The following is a 26,957-nucleotide window of genomic DNA, read 5'->3' on the forward strand; positions in this document are numbered from 1 at the left end:
AAATTCCACAGAGCAAGATCAAGATTTTCTGAGGACCAATTCTATTTCATTCTCATATACCTCTAGGAGTAGTCCTCCAAAATAACAAAATATCTGAAAGAGGACAACTGCTGCATCACAAAATATTTTGCAGATCAACTACAATTTACTCAAAGAAATTTACTAATCTTCAAATATTTCTCCAATCTGACCCAATTTCCTAGTTTGTAGCAATCAGAAAAGAAGAAAGAAATGATCCCAAAAAATTAAAAAATATAAATACTGTGCTTAGTTACCATCATTTACTTTTTAATTCTAAATTTAATGTTTAAAATTATTGACAACTGACACAAAATCAAAACATAAATATTACAATTGATTATGATTACTAATCAACATAAAAACTTATAGTTCAGTGCCTTTAAGAAAGTACATATATGTTAAAAAGTTAATTAGCTGAAAAGCAACAAAATCAAAATAAAAAATCAATTACAGTTCACAGTTTATTAGTACAGTACTAACATCAGGAAACAACAACCATAAAATTACATTCAAACAATTATATATAAGTACTATACTTATACATAAGAAAAAATGTTTTTCTCATAATGACATCGCATACTAACCTGCATCGTTTGTACAAATATTTGGTACCATTAGGAGCAGACCATGATAGTATTTGTAATCTATTTCCACTTTTAACACACCAGACTACAGCTTGCCCATCTTTTGATATAGTAACAACCTGTGCAATGAAAATAAACTAATGATAAGCTTACCCTACATTAAGTATGTACCCTATGATATGTTATTCACAATAAAAATAAATTAAATTTTTTAATTATTAAAATTAAAATTTCTGTTCTGTTTTACTAAAACATATTTGCAAATCAAAAGTATTTTATTGATTTATTTATATTTCAGAATATTAAAACATAAAAATTTTAAAAATCACCTTACAGTAATTCAATGAAAATGATTTAATTACTTTCTACTTCACTCCTCCCTTCATTTCTCAGCAGCCATATAATAAATTTTTTACGATGATTAAGATAAATACAAGACCATTCCTCTAATCAAACATAGCACAAAGTGGGTGGAGACAACAAATGATAGAATCATAAGATTAAGGCTAAAGATTGGAGGTAAGACCTGGGATATCAAATAAGTGTATGCACTACAGGTGGGGATGTGTTTAAGAAAATATAGGACAGTTCTTAGAGAAACTGGAAAGCTGCACAGAAGATAAAGAGATACTAATAATAGGAAGACAGCGCAGTTGGGAGAAGAAAGAAATGTAATAAGGAGATATTAGGACATCATGGATATGGAAGAAGAAATGGGAAAAATTAAATAATGATAGTTTTGTGAACAGAATAACTTCACAGTGGGTAAACCGTGGCTTGATAAGAATACAAAGAAGGTTACAAGGTATGGATGGGGAGAGAAAAATAAAATTAGTAATTGACGTGTTAGTGAAGAGAGATAAGGAGGGAACTGATGAATGTGAGGCTGGTGGGTGAATAAATAGAAGTTGGAGGAGACTGTAGGTTGGTAATGGCTAAGCTTAGATTTGGGAACATTCCCAGTGTGATTATGAAGCAAAGAAAAAATTCAAGTGTGGAAGTTGAAGGAAAGCAATATAAGGGAAAAGAGTTTGATGGAAGGATAAAGGACTGCTTACCTAAAAGAGATGTAGGAAGAGTGGGGATGATTCAAGAAGGCTATGGTGGGTATAGCAGAGCAGGTAAGGTATAGCAGTGGTGGTAAGTTGAAAAAAAAAGAAGATAACACGGAAGACATGGTAACAAAGTCACAAGTATGAGGTTAGGGATAAATATAGGGAATGAAAAAGGGACGGTAAGGGTTGCAAGCAGGTAAGGGTTGCAGATAGAAGAGCAATGTCTGAAAGAGTTCACAGAAGAGCTGGAAAGGGACTCACAAGAGAATAAGAAAATGCTTTTTGGTGTTAAAAATAAAAGAAAAGGGAGAGAAGATAGAATTTTTATTAAGAACAATCTAGGACATGTGATAGTAAGAGGAAGAAATACTTTGCAGATGGAAAGAATATTTAACCCCAATTGATTGGGAGAAAGAAGGGAAGAAAAGGAGAGGACAGGGGTGAGGGAAATGTGGGCAGAAGAAAGGTGTTACACAATGATGAAAGAGACAGAGGATACTTTAAGAAAAATGAAAGGAGGTAAAGTACCAGACACTGATGGAGGTAAGCATAGAGATAATGGTTTACAGTGGCTGTACAGATTGTCCAGAAGTATATAGAGAAAGAAAGTTAATCCAGAAGACTAGAAAAAGAGAATAATAATCCCCATATTTGAAAAAGGGGACAAGATATTATGCAGTAATTACAGAGGTATTACACTATTTCCACACATGACCAAACTGTTCGAAAAGATATTGGAAAACCGCATCAGAAGGAAGATTGAGGGAGGGTTAGAAGAGGAACAGATGATATTCAAATATGTTAGATCCACTACAGATGCAATATTTACGCTCAAACAAGTGAGTGAGAAGATGTGGGATTATAATAATATAATGAGTAATGGTATTTCTGGATGTAGTAGAGGCATATGATAGCACGGATAGGGACGCTATGTGGCAGGTGCTAGAAGAAAGAAATGTGAATCAAGTGGACTTCCAGGTGGTTAAAGCTATGTGTGAGGGATCCAAAATTGTGTCTGGACAAGGCTGGGAAGTAAGGTTGGAAGCCACTTGTTATTTGCAAACCAACTGGTTATATAGGGAGGGTGTCTGAAAGGGATGTAAAGTGCACAATAAAAGTGTGAAAAAATTCAGAAATATGGAATGCAGTTTAATGTTGACAAGAGTAAAGTGACTATGCAAGATAGAAAAAATAGAAACTTAATGGACATTAACTATGAATGGTAGAAAAATAGAAAGGGTAAAAGAATATTTATCTGGGAACATTATTTTCTAAGGATGGGAAACTGGATCAAGAAATAAGTACAAGAGTACAGAAGGCAAGTGGATTTTATCGGAGTGAAAGAAGTCTGGTCTGAAACAAGAAATTACACCTTTGCACTGTAAGAAATTTATATTTAAAGCCTACTTTGTGCCAATTCTTATCTACACAGCAGAAATTTGGACAGGTGGCAAAAGATGCCACAACTAGTCACCCACAATTTTTTAATTTTTTGGGGGGTTTTTCAGGACGAAAAGCACTTTCATGTTATCATCGCCCGGACATAATGTATTTGTTTTAAAAAACTAAGTGTTAAAAATTCACAATTAAAAACAAAAACATCTTTAACAACAATTATAATATAAAGATAATATAAATTATGCCATCTGCTTTACAGCAAATGGCATAAATAGCTGAAACATAGCAATTCAAATATTTGAATACAAACAGACAGCCCTAAGAAACTGTAAAATATAAGATAACTTCATTTCATTATCCCCTAAAATAGTTTGCATGTTAGCCCCTACTTTAAATTTTTAACACAATGCCTCATAAGAGATAGTCCAAAAGAATGTGATGCACTGTTAGTTGGTAGCCAGAGCGAGCACAAAGGAGTGTATCTGTTTGCAATCATCACATATCCATGGGTGAGCCTAGTATGCCCTATTCACAAATGACAGATAATAACCTCCTCTCAATTGTTATTTCTAGATGAGGAGCTCCACAGTGAAACAGTGTTCTTAAATGGGCAAAGTTTATTATTCATAGTGGCACCCCATTCACTTTGTCACTCACCATGAACTAACTACACTTTTCAAGAAACTGACAAGATCATTAGAAGTAATGAAACTTGTGAAAAGAGGCTGAAAACGAGTCTCTTTCCTCTTTTGTCGCACTATCTGTGTGCTCATTGCCTGAAATTCCTGTATGGCTGGGGATCCAGCAGAAGCTCAGTGCTGTATTACATCTAGTCAGTTGCGAAATGACACACTGAATCTCACAAACAACAGCAGGGTGACTGGAGTATACATCACTAATTGTCTATAAGGCACTCAGGGAATCTAAGCAAACAAGAACATGTCAAAATTCAGGGCTAATCAAATGTAATGCCTTATTAATGGCATACAGTTCTGCAACCAAAATACTGCTGATGCTCAGACGGCCAAAGATGTATATTCTGTTGCCAATCAAAAAACCACAACCAACAGAATTAATATTACAAGAACAGTCTGTAAAAATTGTAACATCAGGATTCATGCTATTTATAATACCATAAAATTCATTTTGCAAGATAACTGGATTTGTGTTCTTTTTATTGTACTGACTGGAGGTAATTGTACATTTAGTGCTGAGAGAAGGCATTGAGAGCTCTGATGCCTAGCAGAGCAGTACATCTTGGCTGTTCCTGGTATTGATTAGCATGCTGGTTTGAGAATATCACATCAAAGGTTGGATAAGTTGGTTGCACTTAATGAGAGTCATGTAGAAGCATATCATTTGCTTCTGTCTGTTACAAAGAGATAGCTCACCACTATCCACCAGCAGACTTAACACAGGGTTAGAGCGAAAAGCACCCACGGCAAGACAGATAAATGAATGATGAACTGCATCAAGCATTTTTAGTGCGGTGGCCCACACTGACAAATAAACCATGCAGTCATAGTCTAATCGGGACAGACTCAAGCTCGGTAAAAGCAACATGCATATACGATCAGCTCCCCAACAAGTATTAGATAGAACCCTCAGCATGTCCAACGTTTTTAGACATCTTTACCTTCAACTCTTCCAAATGTGTTATCCACGTTAGCCATTGGTCTAACCACACATATTGAAATCTAACCTGCATGCATGCCTCAATTGGTTCACCATGTAAATACAATTGAGGATCAACATGTCCCCTCAACCGGGAAAAGCAAACGCACTTCATTTTTTCCAGAGAAAACATGAATCCAGAATAAATTTACACAATGATTCTAAGCGGGTTATTGTGTTTTGAAGCAGTTTCTCACCAGTAGCTAATGGTTTACATGCTACATAAATAGAAAAATCATCTACAAATAAAGAACATGTAACTGATTTTCGCATGCAGTTTGTTATATTATTTATATCTATGGCAAACAAAGTTAACAGTTAGGACACTTCCCTGAGGCACACCATTTTCCACTGTGAAACTTCAGATACCATCAATCCAACTTGAACTCAAAAGGACCAACTATTGAGAAAACCCCTGATAATTACAAGGACATTATCTTATACACCCTATCCATGACATGTATTTAGGATTCCTCTCCTCCATGTCGTGTCATACGCCTTTTGTAAATCAAAAAATACAGCAACCAGACATTGAAGTAGCAAGGCGTTTTGAATAGCAGCTTCCAGGGCAACTACATGATCAACAGACCATCTGCCCTGGCAGATACTGTATCAGGGAGTTTCTCTCAAGGTACCACATAAGATGACTGTCAGTTCCATCACCTTGCACCAAATCTCCTTCATCAACGGAATATTTTCTACCTGTAACTTATATCTCACAAACTCAGGCAGTATGATGATGTAAGTGAAATTGCCCAAAACAAACTTCCAAATCTGGTCACTATATCAACTGGTACAGTAACAAGATTTTCGTCACTTTGCAGTCCAATCAGCTGCGGTGATTGTATCAATCCACACATGCTTCAAACCTTTCTCTTTCACACACCATCCTCTTCATTCTGAGTCCTGAGGGGCTTTACCAAAGATTGTCTTTAGACCATCTAACTGATTACATCTCAGTCATCAGCCAGGCCTCAGTCGGGATGCCACAGATGTAAATGCCTCTGCAGACATTTGCATCACTAAAATACAAATCAAATTTTGCCTTCATGTAGGCCTCAAACGAACATCTTCACATCCAGCTTAACATGATTTCCTCAAACTAACTAACTAACCAACCGAAACCACGGAAGCGTGGACCCCACGCTTAGTCCAAATTAGACAGCACCATTCGTGACTGTGAATGCCTCAGAAAACAAACAAGTTGAAAGTTAAATCAGTGCTACACTCATACCAATCAAAATTATGTTTTACGCAACATAGAAATTCAGACCTACACTCAAATAAGTCGATCAAATTAAGTCATCTACAAGGAGAACGTAACCTCATTCCAGTACATGCAGGAGCTGGGGAAAAACCCTGCACCCCCACCCAGTCCAATCATAGAGTCTCGCACAGTATTACTAAGTAACAATCAGGACCACCACCAGCAGAACAATCCGCGCTTCCGGTCACACAGGCTACCATACCCCAGCAGCATGGCCACCCCCACCAGTGGGAGCCCCAAATTAAATCATAAACAATACCAATATAACCATGGCACAATGCCAATGCGCCTACCTCCAACCATTCCAATGCCTAGGCCGGAACCCTAGCCACCTGGGATCCTGCTATGATCAAATACCTCGATTAAACTCCTTCTGCAGACCTACACATCGCAAGGGATGAATATTCATTGGTGCTATCAAAAATTTGGTGTGTAAACTTGACGAATTGGTGGATCACAATATTGTTTCTGTCAAACCGGCCAAAGGAATCCCTGTACCCAATCCAGTCCGCTTTCTGAATCGCCCATCTGCGTGGCTGACTCTGAGGCAAATTACTATTACCGACTGAAATTACAACCGGTCTATGATCACTTCCAAAGAAGTTTTGGGAAACACACCAGGTAAAATGTGGATTTAAGGTTGCTGAACAAAGATACAGATCGATGCATGAAAATATAACGGACAAAGATGATACAAATGTACTCGATCTATAGTTCAATAAACAGAGATCTAAATTCTGCCTCAGTTGATCAACTATATTGCCTCAGGATGAACATGATGGTGAGCCTCAAGTATGGTGATGGACGTTGAAATCACCAATTATTAGGCAGGGTATGGGAATTTGGGAAAACAAACTGGACTGATCATCCTCATTGATATCAGAATTAGGAGGAAGATACAAGTTGCAGATATTCATTTGGAATTGTGCAAATGCAGTGGTCTTCACTGGGATTGCACGAAGTGTCACTAGTGGAGTACGGGCAGCTCTTACAATTTCCTTCAGGAAAAGCTACACCCTCGCATCCTCTGCCCTCAGTTTGACAGTCACATCTTTTTCAGACATATCCGCGAATGGACACATTATCCTGAAGACGAAGGTGAGTCTCCTGCAGACACAGTATTTAAGGATTATCTTCCTTTATGAGGATTTCAATATCTTCATGGCAGGAATGGAGACCAGGATTTATCACCACTTACTACATCATTTTTCACAATTTTTTTATCCTCATCAGACAAAGCTGAGTGAGATCTCTTCACATGACATCATGAGTTTTTTTTTTCAGTTAGATCACCAACCATGATAGGGGTTTTCTTGTGTTACTATTTTTTGTCCCATGAGTACCAGGAAAATAGAAGACCACTTCTGCAAAGTCCACACATATAGAGGCTAGAGCTAAATATAACTGGGTTTGCTCAGGTGCCCAAAGGACATTGTTCAAGACTCACTATGTAAAGCCATGAGCCCATCGGCACGACGTATTCCACCTTGGTTTACAGTTGTGTTTCATAAGGTGTCGCAACACCACAATGTAAATGAAAGAAGAAATAGTGTAGATTGTTGTTTTGCAGTCATGTAAGGGTATATTTTGTAAATTGTGTTGTGTTCTTGATGTAGTGTAAAGTGTACTGCAGCTCTGTGTGTAGTGGGAAGAAAAGGTGCAGAGGCTAGGCCCATGGGGACACCAACCCCCAGTCTTAAAGAATAAGACTCCCTGTTCGGGGAGAATATGTAACTGAATCAAAATTTCATACAAGTGACTTCCAAACTAAATTCTAATGCAATGTTTAAAAATGTAATTATGTTAACATTTCTGTGAAAATCAAGAATAAAGTATCTTTGTGATTTGCAAGAGAGAGCAAATGTACTGAACATATTTAACACTTGTAACCTATATCACAACATTCAAAAAACTTTTATGTAAAAGACGATGTAAAAGCAAATTAAACAAAATGACTGTGTACAACTCCACAACAAAAAAAAAAAAAAAATATATATATATATATATATATATATATATGGTGTCAATATATATATACATATATATATAAATAAATGAAATATAAACCACCAAAACACAATAAATAAATAAGCTAAACTAACCATATTAATCCCAATAATCGAATTTCGCAGTATCCTGCACCTTCAGTTATTAGCTTCTATAATTATCACATTAAAATATACTTATTTATGATCTGTTAATTTGTTAAAATTTTTTTTTGAGAATTTTGAGATCTATTATGAACTAATAAGCAAATTCTGCTGTCCATAACCGGAAACTGCTGTCCTGTTCTAGATTCCATTAGTGAGACAGCAGAATTTGTGTATTCATCCATAATGAACATCAAGACATCCTAAAAACAATTTCAACCAATTAAAAAATCATAAATAGATATATTTTAATATTAATTAATTATAGAATTAAATAACAAATGAAGGTGCAGGATACCATGAGTCTAACTTACCTATTTACTGCTGTGTTTTGGTGGTTGATATTTCATTTACTATTAAATTTTATTAGCATTAACATTCAACATGTTAATGAATTATTTGAATCTTCAAAATATATATGTTACTTACAGATTTACTGTCTGGACTAAAATCTAAGTCATCAATTTCTTTTGTATGAGCTTCAATGGTAAGCACTGGTTTTAATGAAGGAAATTTCCATACTCTTACATGACCATCTGTTCCTCCTGTAGCCATTAAACTTCCGTTACGAGAGATACGTACTACTCTCTGAATTGGCTCTTCTTTACTGTAAAAAAAATTATTTCTTTACCATAAAAATATACCTAAATTCTTTACCACATAATTATCTTATTATCTTATTTTATATTTTCAAAAATCTACATTAAGTAATATGGAAATTGTTTAACTTAATTTCATCACATTCAGTGCTGCTATGAGAGATCTCTTACACAGAATAAATAATCCATTATTCTAGTGTTGCTGAACAATATGAGTACATTACAAGTAGATTAGCACTGCATACTCTCTTTTCTGTTTAGCTTCCAGAACCACCGTAAGGTATTACTTCAGAGGATGAATGAGAATGATATGCATGAATGTAGATAGTGTGGTCTTGTAAAGTCTTAGGTAGCCCATTCCTGAGATGTGTGGTTAACTGAAACCCAACCACCAAAGAACACAGGTATTCACAATCTATTATTCAAAACTGAATAAAAGTAATTTCCTTTACTAGGATTTGAACCTTAGAAAGAACTGCATACTATGTAGGCCGTTAAAAAATAAGTATAAGCCTGCATTAACAAGATAAAATATAAAACTGTCTAGATTTACAACCTGTAATGCGACAGCATAAACAATTTTCTTGCTCTTTTAAGGCCATCAACAACTACTATGTTAACAAACATTTAAGTCACTAAATGTCAACATAATGCAGTTACTCATTAAAAAGTAAATTTAATCTTTTTTTTTTTTAATAGTAACAAGTACGTAATTAAACATGGCTTCAATTATAAGTATTTTTTCCTTACTTCTCATAGTTTCATTTTTCAAGTTGCTCCTTCAGGTATTATCCATCTGATGGAAAGTTTTTAAATGTAAATGAGAGTTTTAACTAACCAGAACCCAAGTAATTAAAAAAAAAAAAGCCATTACTATACGAATGTAAAACTATGTGCAAAAGTTTTACATAATGAATGAATTTATAAAATTTAGTATATTAATAACTATGTTCAGTAGTTTTTGTTTGTATAGATACTATTTTAAATGATAGTATCAGAATATAGATACATACTATCAAATATTTTACTGAAATTAATCGTTTTAAGATTCATATTATTCCTCTGTATTTGTTAAATTATATTTAAATTCTATTAAATAAACAACCTAGTATAGAATATTGCAATAATACATATTATACTTTCATTTTTAATTAAAGTTCTTTCATGGTATCCCGCATCCTGTCATAACTGAAATAATTTCATACTGCATAATAAAAATTTAAAAATAAAAATACTAAAATAATGAAAATTGTGTATTAATTTGTACAATACTACTTTAATTAATAATATTCATAAAAAACAACTAACAAAACACAATAACAAAATTCACAAAACCTTACAACCAACACATATTAAGACATAAAAGAGTGAAAAAATATACATGAAGTATTATTAAACTAATATCATTGAAAACATTATTAAAACTTACAATACAGAAATATTTAAACTAGCATACAAACTTAATAACCACATAATAAAATATTTAAAAAACAATAATAAAATAATCTGTGTAGAATTTATAAAATTAAATGAAATGATTATGACTGTATTTAAATACGACAAATAAATAGCACCTTTAAAACTAGATTTCTTGAACATTATAGAAATTACAAAAATAATAAGTTAGGTTTATCTATATGGCAGACCATCTATACTTAATTCAGTAAGCTTACATAATTGAAGTAAACAGATTGCGCATACGAATGTTCAGGAGGCCAATTCACAAGCATCTCCTGAAAATCCTGATACATATAAAAAAACTATCTATGTTAATATTTAGTGCAACGCGCTATTATATTTTACAAAAATTACATATATTTTACTTTTAAATAAATTAAGACATGTTAAATGATAAATAAATATTTCCTACCTATTTACCAATAGATATTTTCTCATTAAAATTGTTTATTGTTATGTAGTTTAATTGTTATGAAATTGTCAATTGTCCACTACAACTAAAAGGTTCACTAATATTTTAGATTAAATTTCTATGCTAATAAATAATAAATTGTATTTCTTTTTCTTTTTTTTAATTAGCATGTGTGAAAATGCCATGCCTGATCAGGATTCAAACCCAGGACCTCCAGATGAAGGACTGATATGCTACCACTCACGCCACGGATTTAGTTATCGTATCTGATTGTGAGAAATCTGTAGTACTGTCAGTATTAAGAAATACAATGAGAGGCTCAATTTTGTTTTCTATTACATTATTCAATTCCAAATAATTTTTAACAGTATTCATTATATATTTTACATAACATTTTAATTCCTGTTGGCCCCTTTTATCAATAGCTTTTAAGAATAAATCTTTAGTAGTTTCTCATGCTACGTAACTTTTGATTTGTCTGTTTAACTGAACTGAGTCGAGTTCATAATAATAAGGAAGTAATCAAAGCATGATTTCACCAATGGATCTTGGTAACACATCAATTTTATACAACATAAAAAATACAACAAAAGATATTTTATCATAAATTTATGGGAAGTATAATAGAAAATATTATGTACAATGATCAAAATCCAAAAGTATATATTAAGCATAATACTAAAAAAAAACAATATCCTCACAAATAAATAAATAAAATTTTTATTAAGATTGATACTATTATGGCATGCTTAAGTTGTCTTAAATGGAATTAACTATATCTTCAATTAATTAACTAGCTTCTAATGTAATTTAGTACAATATTATTACTTTAAGAAAAAATGAACCCCAATTAAACTAGTATTTTTCACATGCATCATAAAAATTCATCTATCCCCTTTTGTTACAAAACAAGACCTAATACTAGAGCAGAGGATAGTCTATACTCCACTTACTATAAATATAGTCTCTGTGCTATACTACTTTGTCTCATAAGGTAGACTTCCAGTTACTGTTGCAGGTTGATCATTGTGAAAGGGCAATGCTAACCCCAAAACAAGACTTTGTGCAGTACACAAAATTAGGAGTACCAGACTTAATTCCTGGATGTTCAGCATGAAGACCTAATCAGACACAGTACCCATTTCTCATATGTTTCTCTAAATCCTTTAATATGCACAAACCTTATCACTTCCTGTAACTTTATATGTTTCTTTTTCATCTACCTGGCAGTTTTCCTCGGCTTTTTCAGCCTTTGTAACCATTCACAATAGTCCATACAATCTGCTATCATCTCAGCAAGCCAGATACCCAACCCACTGCCATTTTAAATGTTTAACAAATACCTGATCAATACCGCTAATTGACCTAATTTCATCTACTTCTCTTCAGTCTATTCTTGTTAGAATCTTCCCCCTTTCATGCCATGGTCTTTTTGTAACTGTGCAGTTTTATTATTTCTTGAGTTATTATCTGTAGTTTTTTGCATTATCTCCTGATTCAGTGGTCAATCTTTCACAACCTTATATCAGTAAAGGTAAAAAATGCTGATTGAACAACATTGCTGTCTATGTACATGGACATAGGGTAATTTATAATCACAGAATTTCCACACAAAGTCACTAAAGCCAATTTTATCTTTAATTTACAACATTGTTTTTCATGTCCATTTACCATCCAATTAAAGGTATTGGAACTTCCTCAATAGAAATTTGAGACTGTTATAACTGTTATTGCATATAACAAATCAGGCTCAGCAGCCAGATTACGATGCATTAATTTGGGTTTCAAGATATTTATTCAAGTACAGTCTCTTTCTATATTAGTTTTAAATCACTCCCAAAATGTGAAGTTCCTCTGTAGAGTTTAACAGCTCTCATCCTGATTACTTTTGAAAACACTATGGATTTTACAGGAAGAAAAATAAATGGACTATCTTTTATATCATAACTGCTTCCCTTTCTGTGTAGTAGAACTGTGATTGCTTTATTCCAAATGGATTTCACCAAAAAATTATAAAACAAGTCTGCAAAGTTCATATTTTCCTCTCCAGTGACCTTAAAGCACATCCACTAAAGGCCAACCATCACTTTCTCCCACAATTCCTTAACTCATGTTATCACAACTCTCACTTCATATCAAAGAACATTCAGAAGCTTAATACCATTTCAATGACTGGGAAATTCATGCGCATAATTGTGAAGAAATTACAAATAAGTTCAATCCTTTCAATTTTTTTAATTTTTCATTTGTGTAGACTGTTCACTGCTATGAACTGATTCTCATTTTTAAAATGAGTACTTTTTCTGTAGTCCTTTTGTTTAACTGAAGTCTTAACTAGATTTTCCAAAATATATCTGATACCTTCCAACATTTTTTACAATTATTTTACATAATTCAATGTGTTCTAAACTATCTGTACTAATATTATTATTTTATAATGTATTAGAACTATATTATAAATTCTTCTTTTCATTCATAGTTGATTTCTGTCTTCACTCATTTTATTTAACTTCTTAGTCATAACCATTCTTTTTAGTTTCTGTCATCAGCTACTGCATTTCTTTTTTACAAATTAATATTTAACCTAAATTTGAATTATTCTTTCACTTTGTAATCTGGCAAAATTTAAAACCATTTCTTTTGTGTTTTTAATTTTTTATCTTCTTCTGCTTTACACAAATAATTAACCTTGGTCCAGGACAACAAACAGTCACTTCCCATTTTTTTAATGCAGTTACCTTTTCTTTAATTATACACCATTAGTTAAATAAGATGAAATCAATTACACTTTTCTATATCATTTTCTTTCAGGACATTTTTAAGAGAAAGTATTAGTAACATATCTATCCATTGCTACTCAAAATATACCAGCCTCTTTCACATTTCTCTAGCAAACTCCATATTCTCTGCCTACTCTATTACACATCCACAATGCATACAATATCTTGGCTTGAGGTCACGTCTAGTCCTTAAAACAAAAAACCCAACGCATCATGTTATTCTGGTAATGAAAGATACTATGATCTGGTAAAATACTTTATTTCTGTATTGTATCCTAACCCAACAATATTTAACTTTATGTTTTTCAGTTTTTCTCAATCAGATCATTCAGAGGTAATATGAAGTAAATGAAAAAGGGACTAAGGAGAAGTGGCAGCTCGTAGCTAAAATTAATAGGGGTGCTGCTCTAGAAAATTTTTTCTGGGCCTTTTCAACGCCACAGTTAAATTTTTCTGAAAAGAATTAAAAAAATGAATCAAATAGAAGAATCACTGGAAGCAGATTAATAATCTAATTCTATACTTTTATCACATTCAAGAATATGTTTTAAGCACATTGTGCTTAAAAAACTGTATTCACTTTAACCAAATAAATAATAAAATGTCAATACAGATATTTTTTAGTATTATTAGATAACTTAATAAAATTTCGGCTTAAAAACACTATAGTCCAATGGTGTTGGACTATGTACACATATGTACAAATTTCTATGTACACAGAAACAAATGCATAATTAGTTTTTACTAATTTTATCTACTCTTTCGCCCTTCCAGCATGTTTTTGGACAGATTTGCCAATCAAAGAGCCCTTGCTGTCTGTCATCCTTCTGATCATTACTAAAAAACAATTAAACCACTTTCATATTCCTTCCACAGACTTAAATAGAAAAGGCAACAAATAAAAGGCAAATAATAGGAACGTTCCATACACACGCAGAGTAAAAAAAAAAACACTACCTTACACCAGCACGCCAGGGTCGGCACTGCGGGAGCAACAGTGTTCTCTCCATCGCAACCTCCTATGGGCACTTGCGCACAACAGCCAAACACCGTGTCGCTGGAACTGTGAAGCAGCACGCTTTATCTTTTTCATAAACTGGGGGATGGCTATTGACACTAAAAGCTTAATTAAGGATTATATATTGCACAAGCACAAAGAAAGGATTAAAGAAAAAAGGACTCATTGCATTAAATATTATCGATAATATCAAGTGGAAATAGGGGATGGTACAGTTCCACAGTGCCTATACATAAGCTGCCACTGCAAAGGAGGTATGTACTGATAGCGAGCAAAAACAGAAGAAACAATAGGTTAAGCATACAAGAATAAAGCATAAGGGAATCCTGTTTACTGTACATAAGAATAATATTGCATGCCAGGTAACACTAGAACAATGGACAAGACGCTCCTTATGCAAGCATCACATTATGAAAAATATTACAAAATAATTGCATACAACTGTATTATCTAAGTTGAAAATAATTTTTGAATTTCCAAGAGATAACTTTATTTGACCATTCATAATAATTTTGCATTCTTAAGATCACACACTCAAACCAGACATGAGTTATACAGTTAAGACAGATTTCCTGATATACTGATATGAACAGTGAATAAAATATTATTCAAAATGCACTTACCTAAAGTCTGTCTGTATACTATCAGAAGGTTTAATATAAAATTTGAAATCTCGAACTGTATTACTGTTTTTGTCCACATTATCACCTTTGCTGTCATCACTGGCTTTGGAAGATGAATCTTTTCTTCTTGATTTCTGTCGTTTTCTTAATTCCCCGCTATCTCCTTCTGGCACATGGAGGAAGAATAATAGTTTTCAATCAGAGATTTAGGGATGGTTGTCTCAAGTGACACTCACAGCTATTTGCTATAAGAAATTTACTATATTTAGTGAACTACTTATCTTCAAATAACTTTAATTCTGGATATTGTTTATTTAATGATGATTTACTTCAGATTAAGAATTATTCATCACGGATATCTGCTCAAGTTTTATTCAATAAAAATGTATTTCATGAGATTAAACAAAGTACAAAAATTATACTAAAGCACATAAAGTGTGTTTCATGTATGTATATAATAAATATTGTGCATGTTAGTCCCAAAATCTACCAAACTAAAGAACTGAATAAGTAAACATAATTTCAGATTAGCCATGACTTATCTAATAATGCTAATTTTTTGTTTAGATTTATTTTTTTTTTAAATAACATTCTTAACAGAAGATCAAATTTTCTACCATGAAAAAGTTAAATATACAGAAGACAGACACTGTTTTACTTTTAATTAACTTAATATCTGGTCAAAAACATATTTCCATATAGTTTGTGAATCTTCAATAAATTTCTTAGAACACTAGATATATGACACATGTGTTTAAAATAAGTTCCTTTTTCAATTTGTTGCCCTAAACATCATGTAAACAGATGACATCTGCTTAGCTTAGTTATTTCAATCAATAGTTTGCTGTTAGCAACTATAGTTCAATCATTTTGTCCTTAATTGTTTATATTTATCATTGCAGTATGAAGGATGTGGAGTAACACAAGACAGTGGTGCCATTCCATTTCAAGAAGGGCAAATAAATGTTCATGATGAGGAACACATCAGTCAGCCATCGGTGATAACAGATGATTTGACTGAAAAAGTTGACGAAAAAGTTCGAGAAAACTGGCGTTTCACCATATCCAAATGGCCTTGATTCCTATTGTTTCACCATCTTTGATTAATGAAGTTTTGACTGAAGAATTTAGCTATAAAGAATGGTGTGCCAGACGGATGGCAAAGATGATGAGACCCACACAAGGAAAAACGTCTTGCTGCAACACATGAATTTTTGCAAAATTAAGAAGAAAATAAGATAATGAATGGTTTGATCACATTGTTACCAGAGATGAAACCTTTTTTTCTTTTTTCATGTTAACTACCGTTCAGTTAATACTTCAGAGGATGAATGAGGATGATATGTATGAGTGTAAATGAAGTGTAGTCTTGTACATTCTCAGTTCGACCATTCCTGAGATGTGTGGTTAATTGAAACCCAACCACCAAAGAACACCGGTATCCACGATCTAGTATACCAGGGATGAAACCCTCTTATTTGAATTACATTCTTATTTGAATGTAGAGACAAAACAGCAGTAAATGTGATGATATTCATCTCCTAGATCAAAGAAATTCAAACAAGAATGTTCTGTAAACAAGCTCATGCCTACTGTTTTTGAGACAAAAAGGTGTTTCTTTTCTTTATAATGATCGCGGAACTACTGTGAATTCTGATGTGTACTGCAAAACATTAAAAAATCTTAGAAGAGTTTTAGAAAACAAACATAGAATGCTATCCTATTGAATTTTGTTTTAACATGATAATGCTTGGCAAATCATAACAATACATGGCAATCAGACAAGGCAACTTGAAAAATTTCAGAGGAATTCCACCCTATAGGCCTGATTTATCTCTGAACAATTATTTTCTTTTTCTTCATCTTATACAGTGACTTGCCACTGTATACCACAAGGTTTGACAATGATGACAAATTGATAAATGGTATAATTTCATGATTTGTCACTGGCAGCAGAATTTCTTGAACAGGCAATTAAGAAGTAAGTGAAATGCTGAGAAAATGTGTTGCATGCAGTTTTGTAGAAAAATAGTAAATAAATATAGTTTTTATTATGCATAAGTAACCAGTTTGTTCTTATTTTTCAATTTTGTTTTTATTTAAAAATGAACCTTACTTGAAACTAAATGAACCTAACACACCTCATACATACACTCTCCATGTAAGATTTTATTATCTTGTGCCATATCTTTACTCAGTATTTTACATGAGATCTGATCTTTTTTATTTTATCAGTAAAACACTTTCTTTGGATATAAATGTTTTTATGGCATCTGTAATTTAATTGTCTCATTTAATTAATGATAAATAAATACATAAAATAACCATTTATTACACAAGTCAACTCTCACAAAAAAAGATTTCAATTGAAGTCTTGATTTAAGAAGAGAAAACTGCTGCAACTTGTCTGATAAGTTGCAATGGTGCCAATCTCAATTAAAAATACTAACAGCATATTAGACATATTTGATTAGATCATGATCAGCAAAGTCTCTCAATGCTGTCTTTATAGTGATGAATGCATGCCCTACAATATTAACACAGATATAAATAAATATTGCAGCAATAATAACAAAATACTTTAGAGGAAACAGTGCCATACTAGAGAAAAAAAATCAAATCAATTACATTCAAAATAATTATTTTCCTAAAGACCTACTTAAAATTACAAAAACAACCAGTAAAATTGGGAACAATTGTTTAAGATTAAGATTTAAAAGCAGTTTTTAAATTTTTTAAATATAAATTTTAAACAAAAACTAAGGGAAAAATTATTTTTAAAAATATCAACATCTTACAATTAAGCAATTTTTATTTTATTAAGGATGTAACAATAAATTACATAATTAAAATAACAGAAGACAATAGCTGAGGATATATGATAAATTAATACTTTCAGGAGCCTGATTTGATATTCTAGAAAAAGTTTTTAATATAACTGCAACACAAAATATAAAAGAGTAATCTACACAGAAGCTAGGTGGAAGTTGCTAACAGGTTTCAGAAATGACATCATGGCTACAACATTAAATTAATTCCACATTTTCAGCAGCTAATTTTCATTGCTGGTTTCCAGAATAAATCAAAATAAATTTGAAGATGAATCTTTGCATCTAATTATTACTTTTATTTTATTTTACTACAGTAACCCCCTACTACTTTAACTTAATCTGAATTCTGAATTGATACTGTAATCAAATAACATCCTTTCTGACCTCTTTATCACTATGCTTATTAATCAACCCAGACTTAAAATTATACTTCATAAAGTAAAAATATCATAAACGGGAATATTGATTCATAATAAAAAGGAATAATTACATATTAACTTTATTTTATGAGGCAATCCCACAGATTTGTACCAAACCAAAAACAGCACTAAAATTTAAAATTAACAGTATAGAATTTTGCTAAAAAGAATTTTTTATCATTATTTAATAAATTCTTCTTATGCAACCATACTTTAATGTAAGATGGTTAACTAAGCAAACATCCTTTCTAATGTAGCTAAGCACCTGAACAAACTGTTATTAACACATTTTTCATCAGAAAATAACAAACCAATATAAAGCTGCCATGTATATTAAATATTATCTCATAATTTGAAATAATGTACACTACATCTGAAAAAATAATGTTATTTAAAACATAATGAGGAAAAATAATCTACTGAATTTATATCATTTCTTGTTTAAAAATTATACGATAAAAATACTAACCAGAATTAGATGGCTTTGACTCTGTTTCTGGTTTATCAACAACATCAATGTTTACATTATACAGCTGACAATGACTCTCTTGACCAGCAACAAGATATGTATGTTTGTCATTGTTGTAACAAGCACAGTTCATAACAACACTTGGTCCAGTCTCATGGCGAACCATTTCTTCTGCAACAAACTTACTTCCATCGTACTTCAATTCAAATATTTCCTGAAACATTATTTTAAATAATTATAAATTTCATAACATAATAACTCATTAATTTATGGTTAAAGACAAACTTTAACTAACTGATGATGCACACAAAAACTTCATAATTCCATACAAGCAGCACTAATTTCTCCTTAAATTATGGATTATGTCAACTCCCAATATAATTAAACGGTCATTCTGATAAACATGGTCAAAAGTTTTTTTACAGATTCTGGGAACAAGTTTTTTAAAATTATTACTGTAATATACTGATTATTATAATGTAAAACATATTTAAAACCAAACAAATGTGATAAAATAATTTACAAAATACGTTATAGAAATATAACTATGTGAGCAGGAGTCATCATTCATGTTTCATTATTACTCATGTTATTCTCCTTTCCCTTTTGTTCTGTGTCAATTTCTTAACATTAACATAAACAATATATCCTTAGTATCCTTATTAATTCATTCCATAAATTCTTATCAGTCTTCTTCTACAGTTTTTACCTCTATATATCACCCTATTCTCAAATTAATTAGACCTAGATGTCATGATTTGTGATCAACTAACCTAGTTCATTTCTGCAAGACTGCCACAAGTTTCTTTTCCTGACTTCAACCCACATAGATATTCCTAAAGAAAAACTTCAGATTTTTCAGATGGACAGCAGCCTCCTCCTCTGCTGCCCCAGTCCCCCACTGTTCGGCAGTAAACTGACACATGACCTTTTCAGCCATGAAAACTGGCAACTATGACCTTTTCAGTCTTCGAGCAGGCCTCCAAGATGTGGGCGCCAAAACGCATCCTGGCGTATACCCATATTCCAAGATATTTTATCGTAATCATTGAAACTATCCTTTGCCCATCTTCAATGTTGGCCTTCACTTGGTTGTTGTAATCACAACAATCTCCATCTTATCTGGAGCCATAGTTAACCCGACTCCAGCAATCCAGGTTTTGATTGTTATATCGGGGCGATGAACTCTCTCAAGGTACTCGACTCCATCACGAGAGCCAAGTCATTTGCATAACCCATGAGAGTGACACCCGGCAGTAGAGGAGTGCAAAATATGCAATCATACATTATATTCCAAAGGGCCAGCCCAAGCATCGACCCTTGTGGAACTCCTCTATCTATGCACCGTTCGACCGCTTCGTCCTTCACTTCATAGATCAATTTGTACTCACAAGATAGGAGAGAATTATCCTTCTCAGATATGGGGGCTCTCATGCTCACCAGCGCAGTCCTAATGGCATCATGGGTTACAATTAAATGTGTTGCAAACATCAAGCGCCACGAGCACACAGATCTTACTCCCTCCGATGATTCTCCTTGCCATACCAACAATTTTTGACACCACATCCAAAGCAGATCTTCCTCTGCGAAAACCGAATTGTTTATCTGAAAGTTCCTCTTAGTGTCCTTTTAACAACAATTTTAAATGAGTTCCCCGATGAATCTGTATCAATTTCTGAGACGGATTGTTTCCAAGATGCCCTTTTAAGAGTCTCTAATATGCTTATTGAGCTCGCACCTGCACCTACTATATCAGGCCATGTAAAACTAACTATCCTAGTGAATAGACGCGTACACTGCGTGAGCCTCCTAGACCCAAGGCACTCCCTGCATTTCCGAGTGATGCCTTCTGTCCATCAATAAACTGGAAAATCATTATTCCAACTATGCCTGTGAGGTAGAAAAGCAGCATATGCTGTTTCCAAGCGGTCAACAAGACATGCGGCCTGTCCTCCCAGCCCCCAGAGAACCTCCATCTGAGGATGGCCTGGTGATCACTTGCTAGGTAGTCTTCACTCACCCACCAGTCCCGAATCCGCGCCGGCATAGCAAAAGTAAGATCAATAATGGATCCAGTGAACCCCCTCCTGAACGTTAGTGCGACTCTAAAGTTGAGGCATTCTAGATCCAGTAATGCGACGGCCTCAGCCAGCAATCTGCCCCTTATGTCGGTTTTGGGTGACCCCCAGGTAACCAACCAGGCATTAAAATCCCCAGCCAATAATGCCGGCCAGTGAGCTTCAAGGTCTCTATTAAACGAGGCCAAGGCTTCCTTGTATCGTTTCACGAACATTTTAGGCGAAAGACAAAACAGCTGTAATAATAAATGCCTCCAATTCTCGCCCAGACGAAACCACGCTCTCTCAGAACGTCCAGCTAGGTGCGCAATCGGCCAGATGACCGCACCTCCGATCCTCAGAGATGAACCACTCCAGCCGCGAGCAAGGAACGTAGGGTTCAGAGATGAGGGCAATATCAACGCCCATCTCCAAGACATACCTTGTCGCAGGTCAAGCACCGGTGACCATGGTTCACATTAAACTGAACAATTTTCATTTCCCTAACAGGCTGAGATACGCCTGGTCCTTCCCGGTTCTCCTTGTTATTCTCAATACGCCTTGGGACATGCAGCACTGCCAATGCAGTGCTCCTCCGCATTGCACGTAAGACACTTCGGTGTTTTGCTGCATTCTACAGCGTGATGTCCGTGGTCCCCACAATTGAAACATACAGCATTCCTACCTTCACCTCTGCAGTTCCTTGCCAGATGTCCTGTTTCAACAATATCAACATCTACTCTTCAGCTCACAAGCCCGATCTTTAACCTTCCCTTTTGTACGATGGGTGTAACAATCGGTGCCAGGAGGCGACATATTGCCACTCCAGTTTCTCCAAAACCCGGTCTAATTGTCACTCTCGTGTCAGCCGACAATTCATGACCGGAGGCCGTAGACAGCCCCTGTAAGATTTCACCCGGCTGTATGCCATTCCCAATTTTAAATGAGTCCCGTACAAAATTTACCCGTACGGGAATTTACATTCCCGTAAATGAGTCCCAGTTTTTAATAAGTCCCGTACCCGGAGAAAGGTTTATAGTTGACGAAAGTATCTGCTTAAGGGTGCCATAGGTTTCCCTTTACTCTTTAGCTTTAATCACCATATTGCCACCAACCATCCGTATAGAGAGAATTTCTGAATCAGCTGAGACCTTCACCTCCGTCTTAAATGATTTAAGGAGGTCCGCATAGGACGCCGCCGTTTTAACTACTATAGTCTCCATCCTATGGTTATCCTCAGGAGGAACATCACTACTCCATGCAGCTGCGCCGGTTTGCCAATCGGCGCAGTAATATAGAAGGGACAGCAGGTCGCTCTCCCTTCACATTAAAGGATCTTCCGGACCAAGGTAGCAGCAGTATCTTGCCCGTATATCTCCGCTTGTAGCGGTCCCAAACGGCCTCCACTGTTCTCTGATTTTTGTAAAATAAAACCTCCACTAATGACTGCGCAAGATCTCCGCCATCGTACGAGTCCACGTAAGCCACATGGAACATGTTAGAGACCGGGGCCTCCCCACCTCCAACTTCCCTTATCAGTCTCGTCTCCAGAGCAGCCGACACGACATTCCCAGCTTTTATTTCCGATTTACTCAACAGTCAGGCCATTATTAAGCGTCCCCTCAATTTTTTACGGGATCCTAACATGGATACTTCTGAAGGCTTTCTTTGGCTAGCCTTTTTTGATAAAGTCGACCATCTGGGACGCCGGCACCCCGTTATCCAGAGCATCCTCAATAGGACAGCCCATAGCAACCCATGTCTGCGTCGCCACCTCTGTAATCAGTTTCTTTCCAATGGTAAAAGTAGTAACAGTGACCATCCTCCTCAGATGTCTTACCGCTACGCTAAGTTCCATTTCTAGCTCCTTTATACTTTTCTATACGTTCTTATCAATATTCTTTCTCAGGTCTTTGGCAACCACTCGAATCTGTTAACAAGAGCTCTTATCCGAGGAGCACTTCCTCCTCCTCTGTACAGGATTGCCTTGCTTTCAGCCTTTTTATCCTCTTCCTATCTTTCGTAGCAGGTATAAGAGGAAATCCTTCCGGCTGGTCAGCCGCCAATGTCACGTTGGTAGTAGCCTGACCAGACTCAGGCTCCATCGTACTCCCGAACTCTCTCTCTGGAGATTCCTCCATAGTAGTAGGCCAGACGCACCCGACGTATTGACGCACAATTTGGCAGTCGTCGACCACAGACCAGTCACGGATCCTACCAGGGATGTCCCTACCAATGGTGATGTCAATATTTGTACCTGAAAAGGCCCTTCGTCCGTTAACCGTACCGACGTAAGTGGCCAACTGGTCTGCAACATTAAGGATCTCAAAATTGTGCTGCGCGATGAAACTGTCAATTAAGCCACCACCACGATCAGTGATCCCACTGTACCAGAAAAACTTCGCATTAACATCGGCACCAGTAAGGATTGAACCATTACCCGCAATACGAAGGGGATCCTATTCCATCTCGCTAGGTATAACTCAGTGGGATCCCTGTATTGGAAATATGAACTAACAACTGTAAGGTTCTGACCGCGAATGGCAAGTCTGACCACAACATAATCCGCGTCAGAAACCTGACGTACAAAGACACTATAAAGCGACTTCCTGCACAGAATAGAATGGAAGCCTGGCAGATCATCCATAATTACATATGGGTGCTGCAGAAGTATAACAGCGAGGCTCCTTCCCTCTACAAAATCACCTAACTCAACCTGGACGACATAAGCACCCTGGGCTTTTAGTTGTCCAAACCTATCCATCTAAGGAATTAAAGTACAGCGCAACGGCCCTTACGTAACAGCCACACTCCTTACTAAAAACTGGGTGCTCATGATTCTTGTGCAACCTCTTACAGTTAGCACAGGTCGGAGCCTCAGACCTGTGCAAACAATCGTCACGTTTGTGGCCCTCCTCGCCACAATGGGCACACACCAAGGCATAGTTACAAAATTTAGCCCTGTGACCACATCGGCAGCACTTGAAACATCTTTGGACATCCACGCATTATTTTAGTCGGCAGGACCCTAAATTGATAAATAGTCTGCCTGCACACGCAAATTTTTGAAAGGGATCAGAACTTACTCCAAAGACTCCGTGATATTTCTGGGTATCATGCCTACCCATTTTAAAGATCAACCTGCAGTCTTGCAGGAAGGCGGCTTCCAAATCAGTGTTCTGCTCCCTAATGAGGGACAAGACATCTTCTTCGGTAAGGTTACGGTCAATATCATAGACTACAATACGCGTTCTCTTCGGGTCTATTTTTACATTCAATCGCTTAACCGCCGTGCAATCTCTTAATTGCCTGAATGATCCCTGTATCATCCGCTACCACAATTAATCCCTTGCAGGTCTCTTTAATGTTCCTGATTTTAAGACCTTTCCGGTCACCGCGAAGGACAACGTAGAGGTCTTTCTTCAGCTGACTGCTGGACACAGTCGAGCCCTCCGCCCTGCTGACAAACGCAACCTCAGGTTTTTTGGACTGGCTGGTTTTACGTCCGCCCCTAACCACCTCAGCATACCTATGCAGCTGCACTGGGGCCGAGGCCGGTTAGGACTGCAGTTTCTTCCTTAAGTTTTGAGGCAAGATTTTCAAACAAGACGAGAGCTGTGAAAGCCGCTCGGAAGAATTCAAGACGAGCAATAATCTCCTCTTGGTAGCTGCAGTATTACACTTGGGGTTTGCTAGATAGGAAGACAAGCCATCTAGTTCCGCCAAAAATGGGCCAACGGGGCAGAGCTGCCAGGCCTGCCTCCGGCTTGCAAAAACTCTTCCACGTGTGGGTTCATACCCTACCGGGTGGTCACCCCTATATCTACTTCTGAACCATCATTGACAGAACCAGTGTTCGAGGAGATCGAAGGAAAAAGCTCCGGCCCCCTCCTCCCTTAGTTAGGGAGATAGACTTCTTACCTACCTCCCTAACATCGGCCATGGTCGGAGATTCCCTAACCTAACAATATACGAACAAAATGCTCGCTGTATTCCTCCTATTTAGAGATACTGGGCACAAGCCCAGAAGCGTGACGACTACCCGCAGCGAACCACGGGCAGCTGGAGACCTTCTGTATTTTCCTGTCACTCTTTATACCTCTTCGCCACTACTGGATCAAAGATCAACACACAGTTACAGATTACGGCCCCCGCTCTAAAAGAGCGCGAGCAAGACTAAGGATAAAGGCCCCTTTGCTCGTAACAGGGGCTTGCGACGAGGAGTTGTTGCCACTCTTTTCGCCGCGACAAGGTGGGTGCTCAAACAAATCGTGCGCCAAATTCACTGAATCCCCGTGAAAAGGGTATAAATCGTCTTAACAATAAGGCCGCAAAACCGTTGTAACAGTTCTCAAACAGCAAATTGTGAAACTGGGGAAGGTACACACTCGATCACCAGATCAAAAACAGCACTGAAAAAGACTTCATACAATGCAAATCTCTGCTCGTGAACAGAGACCAGAGACCCTGCCTACCACCCGCAGCAGGCCTAAGGGGAAGGCCTTCCGGCTGGTCAGCCTCCAATGTCACACTGGTAGTAGCCTGACCGGACTCAGACTCCATCGTACTCTCGGAATCTTTCTCTGGAGATTCCTCCATAGTAGTAGGTCAGACGCATCCGACCTATTGACGCACCAGCATATACTTAAATTATATACAGAAAGGATTCGATAAACGGCAAATGTAAATTAAACAATAGCTTAAAGAGTCAAGCTACAACAGCAACCTATCTTATCAAACCCGATAAGACTATCAGTATATTACTAATAAAGTACCAACGTAATCACTTAAGACACAGACAATTAAAAACCCTATTGCCTATAGCAATAAGGTCGATATCTAACAACTTAAATAAAAAAATCAGTTCAGCGTCCAAAACTAGAAAAAAGAATAAACCAACCGGCAGATTAGTCTAATAATCGGTTAAAAAATACCAAAAAACCCTAGCACTTTCAAAATAATTCAACCGTCAGATTCTAGTCTAATAATCCCTAAAAATACCAAAAAAAACAGAAAGCGCAGAATAACACGACCACTCACTTCAAATACTCGAATTTAACTATTACTGAAGCTACTATTTACCATAGTTAATTAAATCAATCTTACATATGACATATCTCATAAACATTCACATTAATTTTTTAACAACCCCTAGAGGACTTTGTTGTAGGGAAGGTCAGTAGTTCATCTGAGACCTGTAATTACCTACTACTGGGAACGGTAGAGAGAAAGGAATTCTTCAAAGTAAAACATTTTTCAATTTAACAAAAAAAAAGGCCATTTTTATTTAAGTTTGTTACTTCTGATATAATAGTGTAATTTTGTCATAAACTCTGCCTTTACATAAGATGGCTAACATTTAATTAATGTTATATTAAAAACTTCCATAAATTAATACGTTATAGTTATGTCTAACTAAATTTCTTTCACAATGTCAACTTACATCAGTTACTATTTTAGCAAAAAAAAAAAAAAAAAAAGATTAATACTAGACTTCAGAAAGAATACCTATTCATTTCATATTTTCTATTCCTACCATGAATTAAATGACATTCTTTTGTAGCTTAAAATACTTTTATTTTTGTTTGATTACATTGACATATTAAAATAATTATCTTTAATCTATGAAAACAATAAGTTGATCGATTTACTTTGCAAAGAAACAATTGTTTTAAAAAATTAAGTTATTGACCAGAAGAAAATAACCACAATAACTGTAAACAAAAAGTTTTAAATTAATTTTTTCATGTTTAATTAATTACAGTATCATCACCAACTCACTTATGTTTATTAACTTCCACACTACATAATTACTTAATTAATTAGTAAACCAAAATAAGTTCTAGTTCTGTGTATCCCTTCAGTTATATTTCCTTCAGTTATATCCAGTAATCATGCAAATTCATTACTATTATAATCAACAATTATGCCCATATGAGACGTTATCTGGACCATTGCTGTAGTTTTAGGGAGATTTCAATGTATGTATTATGTTAGGACACAAACATAAGCAACTAAATTACATTCTGAGGACTTCACATAAATTGGTACCCAAGGATTTACATTATATCACTATCAGAAAAGGCAGTAAAATAAATACCAAAATTATATATTCAAAATTAATAAACAGTGTAGTCAAAAA

General features: G+C 35.3%; 1 protein-coding gene across 3 annotated transcripts in view; it reads right to left on the reverse strand.

Annotated features, from left to right (window-relative positions):
- LOC142319193 (guanine nucleotide-exchange factor SEC12) overlaps positions 1 to 26,957 on the reverse strand; it is a 49,649-nt gene that overhangs the window by 16,313 nt on the left and 6,379 nt on the right. For 2 of the 3 annotated variants that reach the window (XM_075356184.1, XM_075356186.1), the window contains exons 2-5: positions 18,759 to 18,972; positions 15,040 to 15,205; positions 8,579 to 8,756; positions 606 to 724 (exon numbers count right to left, since the gene is read on the reverse strand). In XM_075356184.1, the coding sequence (XP_075212299.1) occupies positions 606 to 724; positions 8,579 to 8,756; positions 15,040 to 15,205; positions 18,759 to 18,972 (677 nt within the window). The remainder of the gene's footprint in view (positions 1 to 605; positions 725 to 8,578; positions 8,757 to 15,039; positions 15,206 to 18,758; positions 18,973 to 26,957) is intronic. The other variant, XM_075356185.1, reaches the window with a different exon arrangement.

The sequence above is a fragment of the Lycorma delicatula genome, chromosome 2, assembly GCF_047948215.1.
Source record: "Lycorma delicatula isolate Av1 chromosome 2, ASM4794821v1, whole genome shotgun sequence".
NCBI lineage: Eukaryota > Metazoa > Arthropoda > Insecta > Hemiptera > Fulgoridae > Lycorma > Lycorma delicatula.